The 15,676-nt window shown below is 35.9% G+C and overlaps 1 protein-coding gene across 1 annotated transcript; it reads left to right on the top strand.

Annotated features, from left to right (window-relative positions):
• Window positions 1–12,658: 12,658 nt before the first annotated feature.
• On the top strand, window positions 12,659–14,716 carry LOC306872411 (adhesion G protein-coupled receptor E3-like). The gene is made up of 7 exons (XM_079420943.1): window positions 12,659–12,814; window positions 12,889–13,095; window positions 13,173–13,405; window positions 13,553–13,619; window positions 13,699–13,790; window positions 13,868–14,030; window positions 14,197–14,716. The coding sequence occupies exons 1-7, from the start codon at window positions 12,791–12,793 to the stop codon at window positions 14,254–14,256; spliced, it is 846 nt and encodes a 281-aa protein (XP_079277069.1). The 5' UTR covers window positions 12,659–12,790; the 3' UTR covers window positions 14,257–14,716.
• The last annotated feature ends 960 nt before the right edge of the window (window positions 14,717–15,676 follow it).

Genomic DNA, 15,676 nt, shown 5'->3' with positions numbered 1-15,676 from the left:
ATGCAGATACATACATATATATATATATATATATATATATATATATATATATATATATATTTAAATATAAATACAATGTAAAATACGGAAGTTCTAAGCGGCCATGCATTATTATTACGACTTAATTTTCTCGTTATCTCGACATAACGAAAGTTGTTGATCTCAACGTAAAAACCGTTTTCTCACGACGTAATTATAGCTATCATGAGAAAATCAGGGTCGCTATATTGTCTTCGACGATAAAGTTGCAGACCCGACAGCCTCCTTCTCAAGTGTCGAACACTTATGTGTAAGTCGTTAATCACTGACAGATACAGAGCTATTTCAGTTTGAGTGAGTCCCTGATCAAAGTAAAAGCGAATACGATCATCCATGATGCTGCTTCTATAGCATTTTCTCATGCCGAATACACAGAGAAAATTAAGTCGTGATAACAACAAAACAACTTTTGTTATGTCGAGATCACAAGAAAATTAAGTCGTGATAACGACAAAACAACTTTCGTTATGTCGAGATCACGAGAAAATTAAGTCGTGATAACGACAAAACAACTTTCGTTATGTCGAGATCACGAGAAAATTAAGTCGTGATCATGAGAAAACAAGACAGAAAAATTATAATAATGCATGGCCGCTTAGAACTTCCGTAATAAAATCATATATGTACACAATACATGCATTGTATCAAATGATTTAAATCTAAGCAGTATTAAAAAGTAAACTAGTAAACTTACAAATAGTAAAAAATGGTAAATAGTCGTTAAGACCACCTAATATAAAGTGGGCCCAAAATTTTTTCCTAATGTTTTTAGAACGCTTATAACATTTAAAAAAAATATTCTACTGATGTTATGGCAAGAACATTTTTGATAACTTTGAGAGAATGTTCAGAGAATGTTAGCCAAAGTTCTAAGAACATTTTCTGTTAGCTATGAACGTGTATTTATTGTGTTTACTTTTAGGTTAAAATCTTGTCTTTTTCTTGTCTAAGACACTTTGCTATCTAAATAATGCTATAAATGCATTTTTGGCTCCAAATTTTAGCAACAATTTTTTAGTCTTCAGCTGCACTTCCGGATAGATTTTATAATAACATGTTTTTCAGAAACATGCTAATTTCTTGTAATATTTTCATAACAGCTAATCTGTCTGACCCCTGCTACAACTACACTGTGCTGGATGAACCATGGAGAGCCACCAGTAATACACATGGCTTGCATTCATATTACATGTGTGACACCTCAGTCACGTGGAGTGGATGGTATCGTTTCCTTATTAACGGCCTGAATGCTCAGATCCCAGACACGTGTGTTGTAGTCTATGGCTGTGGCACTGTTATTGCACTGTGGCTTCGTGGTGGACACCCAAAAGTAAAGGATGGAGTCGTCACTCGAGATGTCTGTGGTAATGATGGAGGTTACTGCTGCTTTCACCTGTTAAATCCCATTAAAGTCAAAGCCTGTCCAGGCAATTATTATGTCTATGAACTGGTTCGTCCCACTGGATGCAATTTTGCATACTGTGCAGGTAATTATATTTACATGAGCACTTTCTACACATTCATGATATTTGTGTCTCTGTTCATTGATAACTATTCATCCAAACTTTCAGATGTTAGCAACATTAACACCAGCTCGACAGCTGTTACACCAGTGAGCATCTCAATAGGTAATGCAATGCACTTTTTTCTTATTGACTTATAGTTTGAATAATTTCTAATGTACGTACAGATCTGTGCTGCTGAATGCATGTGTGTTTGTGTTGCAAGAAAAAATATATATATTTCATGTTCTATTACAAAATACTATGCCAGTTAAAAACAGTATAAACCACCATTAGAAATAATTTTAGCTATATACAGTATGGGGCTGTTAGCTGCATCTGGTGTGGCATGAATACCACAAGAAGGTGCTTTTGAAGGACTGTTTAATTATACACAGAGACAGCATCAATGCTTTTAAATATGAAATAATAGAATATAAAAGAAAATGTATGCAAACTTTCCAATAAAGCAGCAGATGTTATAACTGGAGCATATGCTTAAAATAAGCAAATATTATCTGTTTTGTATTCTGTTATTCAACATTAATAACCATTAATATAATAGCAATAATAGACAATAAATATTTGTCATAACATTGCATTACCCCATAATGAGTTCTCTGTTAATTTTATAATTTATATACTTTATTGTAAGCTGTTTACGTTATTCAATTGTTATGGAAATACAGTACATGTATGCTGTCTTTGCGCAGCATTAATCAGTCTATATAAATAAACATAAATGCCATGTCAGATGCAGCTTATGTTCCACCATTTAACATAAAAGGTAATTATAAAAAAATTGCCCTTATACAGGTACAAAATGCCCCAGGAAATCATTTGGAAGGGGCCTCTTAAAAGGGCCATGAACTGCCTTTTTTTTATTATTTTGTACTGTTCTCTGAGATCCACTTATAATGTTATCAAGATTTTTACATCAAAAAAACATAATTTAGAAGACCCCCCTCATCAGAACGCTCTGTTTGAGTCGGCGTAGCGGATTGTAGACTCGGAAGTAAATGCCGTCTGCTATGATTGGCTAACAGTTGTGCATGTTCGACAGCATACATTCCTCAGAGATGAATGGTGCTGTGATTTAGATTAAGAACGCATCAATACTCAGCACATATCAAACATTCTGTAATAACACACAAAGCAATAGTGACTACATAATGATATGCGACATTACTGTCTATTTTTTACTCGTGGAAAAATAAGATCCAAGTGCAGTTTTATTGTAGTCCCAAACATTGATAAAAAAACAAACAAAAAGCAAAACAGAGCAACCAGAAAAAAAAACACTGGGAAAAGGTAATCCACAAAGACAGAGTAAAGGCAAGCACAAGGTAACAGATCACAATACTGAAGCAAACAAGGGATAACAGAACAGGGTATATATAGGGGAACTAATAAGTCTAAATGACACACAGCTGGGAACAATGAGAACTAATAGGGTAATAAGGGGTGATGGGAACTGAAGTCCGGAACAATACAAACAACAGTCCAGAAGAGTGTCCTCCGATGGATGGCAAGGGCACTCCAGCAGATGGCTATGGCAGATCCACTATAGTCAGCAGATCATCGTCTTTTAGTTCAATGTTTCTGAAAATCTGCGTCGAATTATGCCTTGTTTGTAAAAATGAAGCAAACAAGGGACCAAGTTCTGACATGGTCTGGAACTTCATTAAAAATAAAGTTCAGTTGAACTAGCTAGCTGTTGTTTGTGTTTTATTCATTATTTTAATCTCAAATGAAAGAATGAAATAATGAATAAACAAACAAACAAACAAACACCTTTTAGATATAAATCCTTGTATGTGATGGACACTGGTTATGATAATTTTTGTATATGCTTTAAAGGCATCTTAAGTAAAACAGCTTCATATTTAACTAAATGTATGCAAAACACTTGAACTGGAAGCGGTGAGATCTGTTTAACAGAATGTGGAAGTCTGTTGTGCATAACCCTCATAAAAAAACGTAAAGAAAATACATGCATGATTGCGGCAATATATGGTTTGTGTGTGTTTTTCAAGTAATTTCCAGGTAATAAATAAAGCATATCAATAATGCTGTGCTAACTGATATAGCATTTATTACAGTGGCCTGGAACCATCAAATGTATTTTCTGCCTTGTTCTGTGATAAAAAAAAAGAAAAGAAAAGAAAAATGTAGTAAATAAAAACCATAAAACTGCCATTAGGAAAATACAGGAAAATATTACAAATGCAATGAAAAAATACAGTGTATTTGATTTCTAAGCCAATTAAAAGTAACAGAAACAAAATAAAAAAATAAAACCTGTTAATTAGACAAAATAAATGAAAAAATAAAATAAATAAATAAAGGTAAATTTTTTTCACATTTCTGTCCCCCTCACTTCTGAAATGATGGCTATGCCCCTGGTCATAAAGGTCAACTATGAACAAAACAAAACAGACAAGCACAAAAATCTAATCAGCTAAAGAGGGCATTTTTTATTAAAGCATGCTCAAAAACTACTCATAATGTACACACACACATGGTGATTTAAAAATATTTGACAATTTGTGAAACTGTTTGACAAATTGTGAAATGTAAAATCTAAAATTTGTGAACATGTTTTGCACTTAAGAATTGTATTTTGTAAATAAATTTATGTTGACAAGTTATATTTCTCAAGTCTATCTCTTGGCAGACCCCTGCTACAACTACACTGTACTGGACAATCCATGGAGAGCCATCAATAATACATATGCTTCAGTTAGAAATTGTGACCATTCTGTCACCTGGAGCGGCTGGTATCGTCTTGTTATTCATGGCTGGAATGCTCAGATCCCAGACACGTGTGTTGCTCAGTACAGCTGTGGTACTGATATCCCACTGTGGATTCGTGGTGGGCACCCAACAGTTGAGGATGGAGTTGTCAGCCGAGAAGTCTGTGGTCACTGGAACAATTACTGCTGTTATTACGGCTCTTACCCCATTAAAGTCAAAGCCTGTCCAGGCAATTATTATGTCTATGAGTTGGTTGGACTAGCGGTCTGTAATTCAGCATACTGTGCAGGTGATTATATTTACATGAACTCTTTCTTCACATTCATGATATTTGTGTCTGTATTTAAGGATGAAGAATAGAGCTGGTTTCAAATGTTAACACCATTTTCTGTTGATTACAGAATATGAAATTATTCAGGTATACATTGTTCGCAAGCATCACTGATCAGCAGAGGTGGGACTTTCAAGTCACAAGCAAGTCTTCAAGTCAAATCCCAAGTCCTCAAAGAGTTAAAGTTAATGAGATAATTAAGTGACTAATTAAATGATGATTGTGCATTAGTGATGAACACTTGCTGTTATTGAGAATTACAGAGAATCAGATGTTGATATTTTATTTGTTAAAATGATGCCACCATCATGGAGATCAGTGTTTGCTTTAGTTGGGCTCTTGACCCTTGACTTCCTGCATTAGATCTGTTTTTATAGTAGTGCATGTGTTGTTGTAAAGCAGAGAAGTCAGTATTATGCAGAGAGCAGCTATTAGCTGTTTTTAAATGATGAGACGGTCATCATGAGCTGACCTGGTTATAATCAAAGTCACTTTTGTTTCATTTATATGTTCAGGTCTTTCATAATCAACTTGTGAAAGTACAGCATGCAAATGAAGTGTTGCTCTAATAGCTATAGTCAATGAATTGCAAAAATTAAAAAAAAGGGTAATTGGAAAAACAACTGGACTCATTATGTTTAGACACATAAAGACATCAGGAACCAGCATATGAATCTTAACAATGGTGTCAATCAACAAAATGTTTCATGCCGCAATGCATGCTTGGTAACATCATAGTAAAAACTCCCATCATGCTCTGCAGTATGAACATTTATTGTCAACACTGTTGAGGAGCATATGATAAGTGTTCATGTCTAAAAGCCTGAGCCAATAAAGGTTTTTATACTATCCAATATTGAAGCGTTACGGTAATTCCTAGTACTTTTTTTTTGCAGTTCAGTAATACCAGAATGTCAGTCAGTAAACCAAAACAAGAGACCACTTCATGATGTTCATTCATCATAAGTTATAAGCAAAATGCATAAATTAATCTGTTAGGATTTGATTCAACATTGCACATGTTTGCTGTGAAACAATATTGTAACTGCTCAGAAGCAAACTACTTTGAATTGGTAAAAGGGTCAAGAGACCAACTAAAGCAAACCTTGACCACAATTATGGTGGCATCGTGTGTGTGTGTTTTTTGTTTGTTGTTGATTCCATCCAAGGCTGATGTAGTTCTTGTGTTTCTCTTTTCTTCAGTGATGTTGATTGTTAACAGCAGGTGTTCATCACTAATGCTCAATCATCATTTAATTACTCACTTAATTATCTCATTAACTGTATCTCTTCGAGGACTTGGGATTTGACTTGAAGACTTGCTTGTGACTTGAAAGTCCCAGCTCTGCTGATCAGTAGCATGTTTTGGCAATAACTGTTTATATTAAATTAATTATAATAAAGTTTTATATAATGAGGCAAGACCCCACTTTTAACTTCCCTATTAAAGCATTTTTAATTGGCATTTGTAAACTGTAAGTGCCAGTAGAAGACAAGAATAAATGAATGTTGGAATGAATGTTTTGAACCATTTAACATTTATCTTGTTGTTTTTTAAAATTATTTCACGTTGTTCAGATCTGCATGTTTGAAGCTAATTTTATATTGTGGGGTTCAAGCATGTACACAGCAAAATCCAGAGTTGGAAGTCCAGGGGCCAAAGAATAAAAGTCCTGCCATATTTTTGTTGCACCCATGAACTCAGCAGCTGATTTCACCAGAGGAGGAACCAAGTCATTCATTTCAAGTCACAAACAAGTCTCGAGTCAAATCCCAAGTCCTCAAAGAGTTAAAGTTAATGAGATCGTTAAGTGACTAATTAAATAATGAGCATTAGTGATAAACACCTGATGTTAACAATCACTTAAGAAACATCACTGAAGAAAAGAGAAACACAAGAACAACAGCTGACTTCAGCCACAGCCTTGGATGAAATCTGCTGGAAGAAAAAAAACAAAAAAAAAAACATTGTCACCATAATTGTGGTCAGTGTTTGCTTTAGTTGTGCTCTTGAGCCTTTTTTAGTAGTTTAAAGAAATTTGCTTCTAAACAATTAAGATATTGGTTCACATAAAATATTTGTGCAATGATGAATCAGACCTTGAAGTAGCAAATTAGCTTATGTTGAGTGAAAGTTCTTGGTTTAAATCTCTTTGGCTTTAGTAGTTCTCTCTTTAGAAAAACAAACAAAAAAGCTCAGATTAGCCATAGGTCACCATAAAGTAAGAGAAAAAAAAACTTCTTTAGGATTAGGCTTTTAGACGTGAACATTTATCATATGATTCTCAACAGTGGTGGCTAATTATTCATACTGCATTGCATGATGGGAATTTGTCATGAATTGCAGCATGACACATTTTGTTGATTGTCACCGTTGTCGAGAATCATATGCTGGTTCTTGATATCTGTGTGTGTCTGAAAAGTACTGCAGCTCGAATATGTATATGAGTTAAAAACAAATTTAATATCTACAATTTTTAGAGAAAAGTTTTGCTTGCATGCTGTAGTGTCACAGAGCTAATTGTGCAAAACCTAAACATACAAATGATCCAAAAGTATTTTTGGATATAATCAAACCAGCTCATGGTGACTATCAGATCACTGTAGAACGCCGATCTCTCTGCTTTACAACACCACATGCATTACTATAGAGAGATATCTAACACAGGAGTCGAGGGTCAAGAGCCCAACTAAAGCAAACTCCTCTGACCACAATTACGGTGGCAATGTTTTTTTTTTTCTTCTTCCAGTTGATTTCATCCAAGGCTGTGGCTGAAGTCAGTTGATCTTGTGTTTCTCTTTTCTTCAGTGATGTTGATTGTTAACAGCAGGTGTTCATCACTAATGCTCGATCATCATTTAATTACTCACTTAATTATCTCATTAACTTTAACTCTTTGAGGACTTGGGATTTGACTTGAAGACTTGCTTGTGACTTGAAAGGAATGTCTTGGTTCCTCCTCTGGTGAAATCAGCTGCTGAACAAAAATGTGGCAGGACTTTTACTCTTTGGCCCCTGGACTTTACACCTTTGGCAAAATCCCTGGTGTCAAATTAACACTGCCGGGTGTCTATATGGGTCCATCCTACAGAGTGTTAAAAGTAACACTGTAGCAGTGTGAAAGTTAATGAGGTAATTAAGAGAATCATTGAGTGAATAAATTATGAGCAGAATTGTCTTTGTAATGTATTTTATTGGTAATATTTTCTTGTATGTTTGATGTTTTTATGTGACTTTTTAGTAGCTTGTTTTGTGATGTTCAGAGTTGATCTGTTTATCTGAATATGCTGTTTGTCACCGTTGTTGAGATTCATACGCTGATTCTTGATATCTGTGTGAGCAAGTTATATAATTTTGCTAAGCTTTCACTGTGGAATCACAAGGTTGTTGTAATCAAAAAAGGGAACTTAACACAGAGATTAGACTCTAAATGAATTCAGTGATTCAGGTCAAACAATAATTATGTCATAAGATAATCAGTACCACCGGATGACTTTGGCTCTTTGCAAAAGTATGACTGTTATATTTCAGTTATAGCAGACAAACACAGTCTAATATTAGTAAATCAAGGGTTAAGAGCACAACTGAAGTGAACACTGACCACTGTAATTGTGACTTAAAAAATAGTGATTTTCTTCTTTGGTGATTCTGCTTGTTAACAACAGGTGTCTTCAATAATGGCCGATCATCACTCAATGAATCTGTTAATTACCTCTTTAAATTTAACACTGCCCCTGTGTTATTTTTAACACTCTGTAGTGTGGACCCATATAGACACCCAGCAGTGTTAATTTGACACCGGGGATTTTGCTGTGTAGTACTGGAGCTGGCTTTTTAATTTTGTCAGAATTATTTGGTGCCCAAGCAGTACATTTGCTAGAGTCTTTTTTCATCATCTTTAGAAAAGTGTAAAAAAACTAAAGCCTGACTAGGCAAATTTCATGTGTGAGACTTGCATGAGCCCTTTAGTATTCTTGTTCAGTATTATATGTGTGATTGTTGATTCACTGACTTTCATCATTATTTTATTTTATTATATATATATAATTTTTTTTTCTTTCTTTTTTTCCTCCAGCTATTACTAACATCAGTGCCACCTTTCCAACAGTCACACCAGAGATGAGCTCATCTGGTACTGTAGTCTGATGTTTCCTCTGTTGGCTTGTGGGGGGTTGCAATTCCTGTTTCTCTTCATTCTCACATTTATGGTTGCTTTGTTTTATGGGTTGACACTGTTGAATTTCCATTTACAGCTGTATTGTATTGTTGTCTAAATATTGATTTCTGCCATTGCAGGTATAAATATAACGCTGCAGGAAGGATGCACTGTAAGTTGAGTTTCAGATTTTTTTTCTTACATTTTAGACTCATAGCTTTGATCAACAGCAATGTTTCCAACTATCTTTGAAATTCCAAGATCCACATAAAAAAAAAAATTAAAAAAAAAATTAAAAAAACGGTATGCGCTCGACTGAGACAAACTACGATGGAAACAAATTTACTGCATAAATTCTTCAATGAGCCACAAAAAAATTGTGTGACCTTGCCTTAACAGATCATATGATTGGATAACTGTAATCAATCTCATCATGCCCCTTTTAAAACATTGTTTTAGTCTTTCTGAAATGCCTGTCAACAATTAGGTGTAATTATCTCTGAGACCTGTGTCACGCGATCCTGAACATCAGGCATCCAAACCAAAGATAACATGACGGTGTTTGTTATTGGATTTCATCTGTGCGCTCTGAGGCACAAGTCATTTCTCTTGTCTTGATCACATGGGAAGGAAATGGTGCAGATATTTTATGCAATATTGCTTTTTTTTGCTCAGGTTAAATTCACAATTTTGGATTGTAAACAACAAATTAGTCAAAAGAACAGTGCAATAAAAGGTGCTTTGTAGATAAGTCTGTAATGTGAAATATGAATGTGCTTTTATGTTTACTGTTGATGGATTTTGTACCTAAAAACAGGATCAAAATCATCAAATACTGCTTTCCCGCTTGTTATTTTAGAGTCCGACGTGTTTTCAAAACCTCCTTGAGCAGATAGAGAACATTACATCTCAAGTGCTCTCTGTGACTGTAAGTCTTCATGAGTAATATCATAAAATAATCAAATCTTTGTCAGTTACATGATCATTGACATAGCAGTGCTGTCTTATCTTATTATATTTATCTAATCAATAAATTAGACTGTGACAAACATTTTGACTGCGGCCTTCAACGCTTCAGAGAAGATTTTAGAGTCATTATCAGCAGCAAGCCAAACTGAACTGGCCTCCTATGGAAACCGTATGTTAAAAACCAGTGAGAAACTCATCTCTACATTGGTGAAGCCGACAGACACGAGTGCCAGTGTCAATTTTACTCTTGCTGCTGTAGGTAAGTGGAGACATAATTATTATTATATTGAAGATGAAACAGATTACACATGATGTCAATGATTTTTATATAGTCAGGGGTGACAGAGACTCCTTTTCCAAGGACCAACTCATATTTATAAAAGTAATTAAGCTCATGCTTTCTACATTTTCTACCCTTAGATGCCATTAATTTCCTCTTTACACAGCCCTGAGTGAGAGGCAGCAGTCCGCCATTACTGTTTTCTTGCTGTAGCTGCTGGAGATATTGGCACTCTGTAAGGCTAATGTTGTTAAAGCTACCATTGTTTCTGCCTGTTTTCACTAATGCTGCCTTCACATGCTACCAGAATGATCGCAAATAGGAAAGTGGAAGTTAAAAATCACATATGAAAGCAATGTGAAGTCAACCGTGTGAATTTGTCAAGCTCATAATCACAAGTGGGACTGAGAGTTTCAGTGCGTGAGATTGATTGTTTTGTTGTTGCCAGTATGCCAGAGCATGAGCTCTTGAAGCGCTACCCTCCTTTGAAAAGGGGGTTGGGAGCACCAACTCATTTGTATATAAAGGGACACACACAAAAACGGTGCGTTTTAGCTCATTGGTATTTTGAGCTAAAACTTCACATACACACTCTGGGGACATCAGAGACTTATTTTACATCTTGTAAAAGGGGCATAATAGATCACCTTTAAATGAGTTAAAGAGTAAAATAAAGAACTTAAAAATATGTATTCAGTTTATAGTTTATACATATCAAAGTCATAGTCTATGGGAAGATTGTTTTAAGTTCCCTTAAATTAAAAAGTTTTTTTTTTTTTTCAAAGCCTATTACATATTAAAAACAATGGCTTTCAGTATACTGTAATGTTGAATGGCTATAATTAAAGGAACACTCCACTTTTTTAACACGCACTGATATTACGCAGCGCCTGAAAGTAGGGGACTACTTTCAGGCGCTGCGCAATATCATTGCCCCTGATGCACTCATGGTACGGCAGCAAAGTTCCCTGATTATTACGCCGGGATATGAGTATAGTTCCTAGCCATATCGGCCTAGAAAATCGCAACTTTTAATTTTCCGTCAGTGTTAGTACACAATGTAACTACAGAAGTGTCAAGTTTTAAATAGAAAAATTATCGAAACTCTTTGGTCATATTTGAAAGAGATGCTAATGGTCTAATCCGATTCAATTATCTATGCTAAGCTAAGTTAAAAGTGCTACCGCCAGACCCGGAGATCGGCTGAATGGATTCAAAAACGGTAAAATTCTCTTGGGGAGTTGTGAAATTAGCCTATTTTCAAAAAAAGTGGAGTGTTCCTATAAAGGCTAAAATTGAGGGGGAAATGCATTAAATGTAGACATCAGTAGTTGTATTGGTATCAATTATACTGGCCTTTTAAAAGGACTTCTTAGTAAAAAGATGCATTTAAACACATTTAAAATATGCCACCTTGTTATTACTACATCCATTTGGAGATTCAATGTGAAATTATGAAAATAATATTCTATTAATTATACAGTTGACATGCAATTAATTGTGATTATTTATTTATTATTGATTGACAGCACTAATTTAGTCACGCAGCAAATTAAAGAAAAACACTATAGGAAATTTAATCAGAGATGAAAATGCAAGTGTAACCGGTTCTATTACATCCGCTCCGAGCGGGATTCAAGCCACGGTCTCCAGCACGGGAGGCGGGCGCTCTAACAAGGAGGCTAAAGGCCATGGCCTCTAGTGTCAGACGCCAGAGCGCCTCTCTTTTTGAGATCAGGGAAGTGAGGTTTACACACACCAGCACTTACTTGCCTATGTCTGTTACACTCACCCCCCTAAACCTCACTCCCGTCCGGGTCACGGCACCAAATGTAACCGGTTCTACTCCACCCTCTCCGAGCGGGATTCGAACCGTGGTCTCCGGCACAGGAGGCAGGCTAAAGGCCACAGCCTCTAGCGTCAGTCGCGAGGAGTGGGGTTTACATGCACCAGCACTTACTTGCCTACGTCTGTTACACAAGTAAATAGTGATTCCAATGGGCTTTCATAAAAAAAGAAAAAAGAAAGTAGCATAGCATATTATTGCATATAAAATAGCATATTCTTGTTTATGTTTAATCAGAGGGTAAAGTTTTCATGGTTGGACCGCAGGTCACCTTAGATAAAATCCCTCGACTTGACACGACTAATTCATCTGTGGACATTGATCTCATTGGGATCGCCAAGAACAACCTTGAAGGTACGTCAAATGTTTCTGTATGATAAAATTGTAGAAAGAGACATCATACCATTACAACTAAACCATGTTTACCTACTTTTGTGAGTATTGTTATTGTATTAACATACTATATTATGAAACTTTTGTTTCTGTCACACAGGATCAGCTGCTGTGGCTTGCATGAGCTACAACACGATGGAGAATCTACTGAAGCCAGACTTCTTCAACACATCAAACAACATGATTAAAACCATGATGTCCACTGTGATCTCAGCTACTCTTCCCAAAACCACCAACACTAAACTCACCAAACCAGTCAACTTCACCTTCAGACACATCAGAGTGAGAGACTGAAATCTGTTTTTGTCCAACCTGAGCACTGATGAACATCTGAAAACATCTAATATTCAGTGTTTTAATATTTTCTTCATTTTTCAGGAGTTTGATCCTAGTGGTTCTCTGTCCTGTGTGTACTGGAATATCAGCGAGTGGATTGTAGATGGTTGTTCTGTTTTAAAGACCAACAGCAGCTACACTGTGTGTTCCTGTGTTCATCTGTCAACATTCGCTCTCATCATGCAAACCAGCCGCCCAACAGAGGTACAGAACATTTCTAGTGAACACTGAAGAACAGCACAGATTTGACACTCATGTACTCTGACATGTTTTCTCAGGACGACCCACTGATGGAGCTGGTGAATTTGGTGTGTGTGATCGTGGGGCTGGTGTTCTTCAGTTTGGCCCTGTTGACCTTTGCCCTTTGTCAGTGGAGTCCTGGAGTGAATAATGTAGCTCGAATCAACATCTGCATCAGTCTTCTGCTGGCTCACCTTCTGTTCCTGCTCACACAGCAGTTCCTGAGCCTCATACACCCTCTGCAGGTGAGAATGATGAAGGAGCCCTACAGCTCAGCACAGCCTCACTGAGAATCATCATAACCGTCTCTCATGGTCTCCAGGTGTTGTGTGCCGTGATCTCAGGCCTTCTGCACTTCCTCTTTCTCTCTGGCTTTGTGTGGATGTTCATTGAAGCTGTGCTGCTCTTCATCTGTGTGAAGAACCTATCACAGATCAGCTCCAAAAAGAGGGAGGTGCTTAGCAGTGGATTCCTGTGTGTGATTGGATATCTGGTTGCTCTGGTTGTGGTGTGTGTGTCTGTCAGTCTGGTTCCTGAAGGCTACGGCAGCGAACAGTGAGATGTTTCTGCTATCTGATAAAATAATTTTTTTGGCATGATATATTTAAGGCATTCACAAGATTGAAATCTGTTATATTTCAGCAGTCGCCATCTGAAATAGCATTATTTTATTAATTTGGTTAATTGTTTTCCTCTGAACAGTTGCTGGATTAAACATGATAAAGGTTTTATCTGGAGTTTTCTGGGTCCTGTTTGTGTCATTCTAGCAGTAAGTTCTGAATATAAATAGTTTTCACATGGACTGTTGAAGCGGTAAAATAATTTGATAATTTCTTATTTTTCTGCAGTTAAACATGATTCTCTTCATCAAGATCATCATCACTTTAAATTCAACTCTCAAAAAACTGAATGCTGAGGTTTCACAGATGAAACAAACAAAGTAACAAACAATATGATCAAAACAGTGTATAAACACTGTATACGACACATTAACTCTCTTTTTCTGTTTCTCTGCAGGATTATGGTGTTTAAAACACTGGCTCAGTTTGTGGTTCTTGGTTGCTCCTGGATTCTGGGTTTCTTCACTAATGGCAGTAAGGAGCTGGAGATCCTCTTCCTGATCTTGAACTCCCAGCAGGGCACCTTCATCTTCCTCATCTACTGTGTCCTCAATCATGAGGTCAGATTTGTTTTCATCCCTATTCTTTAAATAAACCACTAAACCCCCAGAGACAGTAGCAGTACAGTAGTTTCTTACCTGTTTATTACAAACAAACTCCATTCTGGTTCATGAGTTTCAGAGGTTAAATTGATCTCATGAAGTCACTCGTCTCATTCTTGTCCAGGTCAGGCAGCAGTACAGGAAGTTCTTCAGATGTCTTTGCTGTGGACGCAAACAACACTGAGGACTACAGCATCATGTTCAGGAAGTAAAAAGTACGACTGAAGTGTCATTGTTATGCAACTGTAGTAGTTTCAGCTCCTTTCTGTAAATGGTAAATATGTTACCAGTCTTTTGATGTTACAGCTGTAAAAACTATTGGTGTAGATCTTCTAAACTCTTTTATTTAATCTTTGTTATACACATGAGATTGTTTTGGTTGTGGGTGAAAAGCAATCTTTAAAAGACTTTACAGACACAAAATGTTCAGTTAAAAGCTGGCAAATAATAAAAAAAAAACTCCTGAAAATTAGTTCATGTGTGCATAGTGACGAGAAATAACATGACAAAGTTAGATACTGAGAAATGTCAAATAATTAATAAATGTATTAATCTTGCACACTTGAACAGCTGTTGTCTCAAATTCAAAGTGAATCTATATTGTCAAATGGCTTGTAGTTTTGCATTAAAACATGTGAATGATGATTGATTTTTGCTTTTGCTCAGGTTTAAATCAAGTCTTTTATTATTATTATTATTTTGTGTGTGGCTAAGGGAGGATTGTGCTCTCTATCTGTTTGTTAAATCTGACATCACATTGTGTGCCATAATCTCATGCCTTCTGCACATCCTGTTTGTCTGGTGGGTGTGTCTATCGGTCTGGTTCCTGGAAGCTATAACAGCGAACAATGAGTTGTTGTTGTTTTAAGTTAATTTGATTATAAATAAATAATGCAGCTCTGAGCTTCTGTGACATAGTCACTCACAGGAATAACATATTTTAACAATCAACCCTTGTATTTGGCAGAAAACAATCATTCAGTGGTTATATTGATTTTTCTCCAAACAGCTGCTGGATGAAAATGGATAAAAGTTGAAAATGAAAATGAAATTTTCTGGGTAGTGTTTGTGCTATACTAGCAGTGAACGCAAATCTTATTTTCCATTGTTTTATTTTGTTATTAATTTTTTAAAATGAAAGAAATTTATTTTTTGTATGTATTAAAAGGAATAAAAATGGCCACAGGTTTTATGGGTATTGTGATATACATTTAAAGTGAAACTGTAAAAATAACTAAATAAACAGATAATGTCTCAAAGTCAAAGTTATAACACAAATAACACTTACATCTGTATGTGCACATTTGCTGTTATTTTTTACAACATGAGTCAGTAAACCAAGTTTGAGGGATGGATTACTTGAATGACTTGAAATGACCATCCTATTGAGGAGGTTAAGAGAGGAATGTTGTGAAGCTGAGACAACAAAACAAAACAAACAGTCAATTACCAGCAGCTGCTAAAATTACAGAAACTATCACAGTCCACTTGAAGTCTTTGGGTTAAAACTGATTTAAAAACAAACAACAACAACAAGCATATTTAATTACACAGGATGTTGTAAAAGGTCACTATAATAATACATTTCATGGGAACTGGACATA

This window comes from Barbus barbus (assembly GCF_936440315.1).
Source record: "Barbus barbus genome assembly, chromosome: 7".
Taxonomy (NCBI): Eukaryota; Metazoa; Chordata; class Actinopteri; order Cypriniformes; family Cyprinidae; genus Barbus; species Barbus barbus.
The sequence above is the reverse complement of the archived record's forward strand: the minus strand, read 5'-3'. Positions and strand labels throughout refer to the sequence as shown.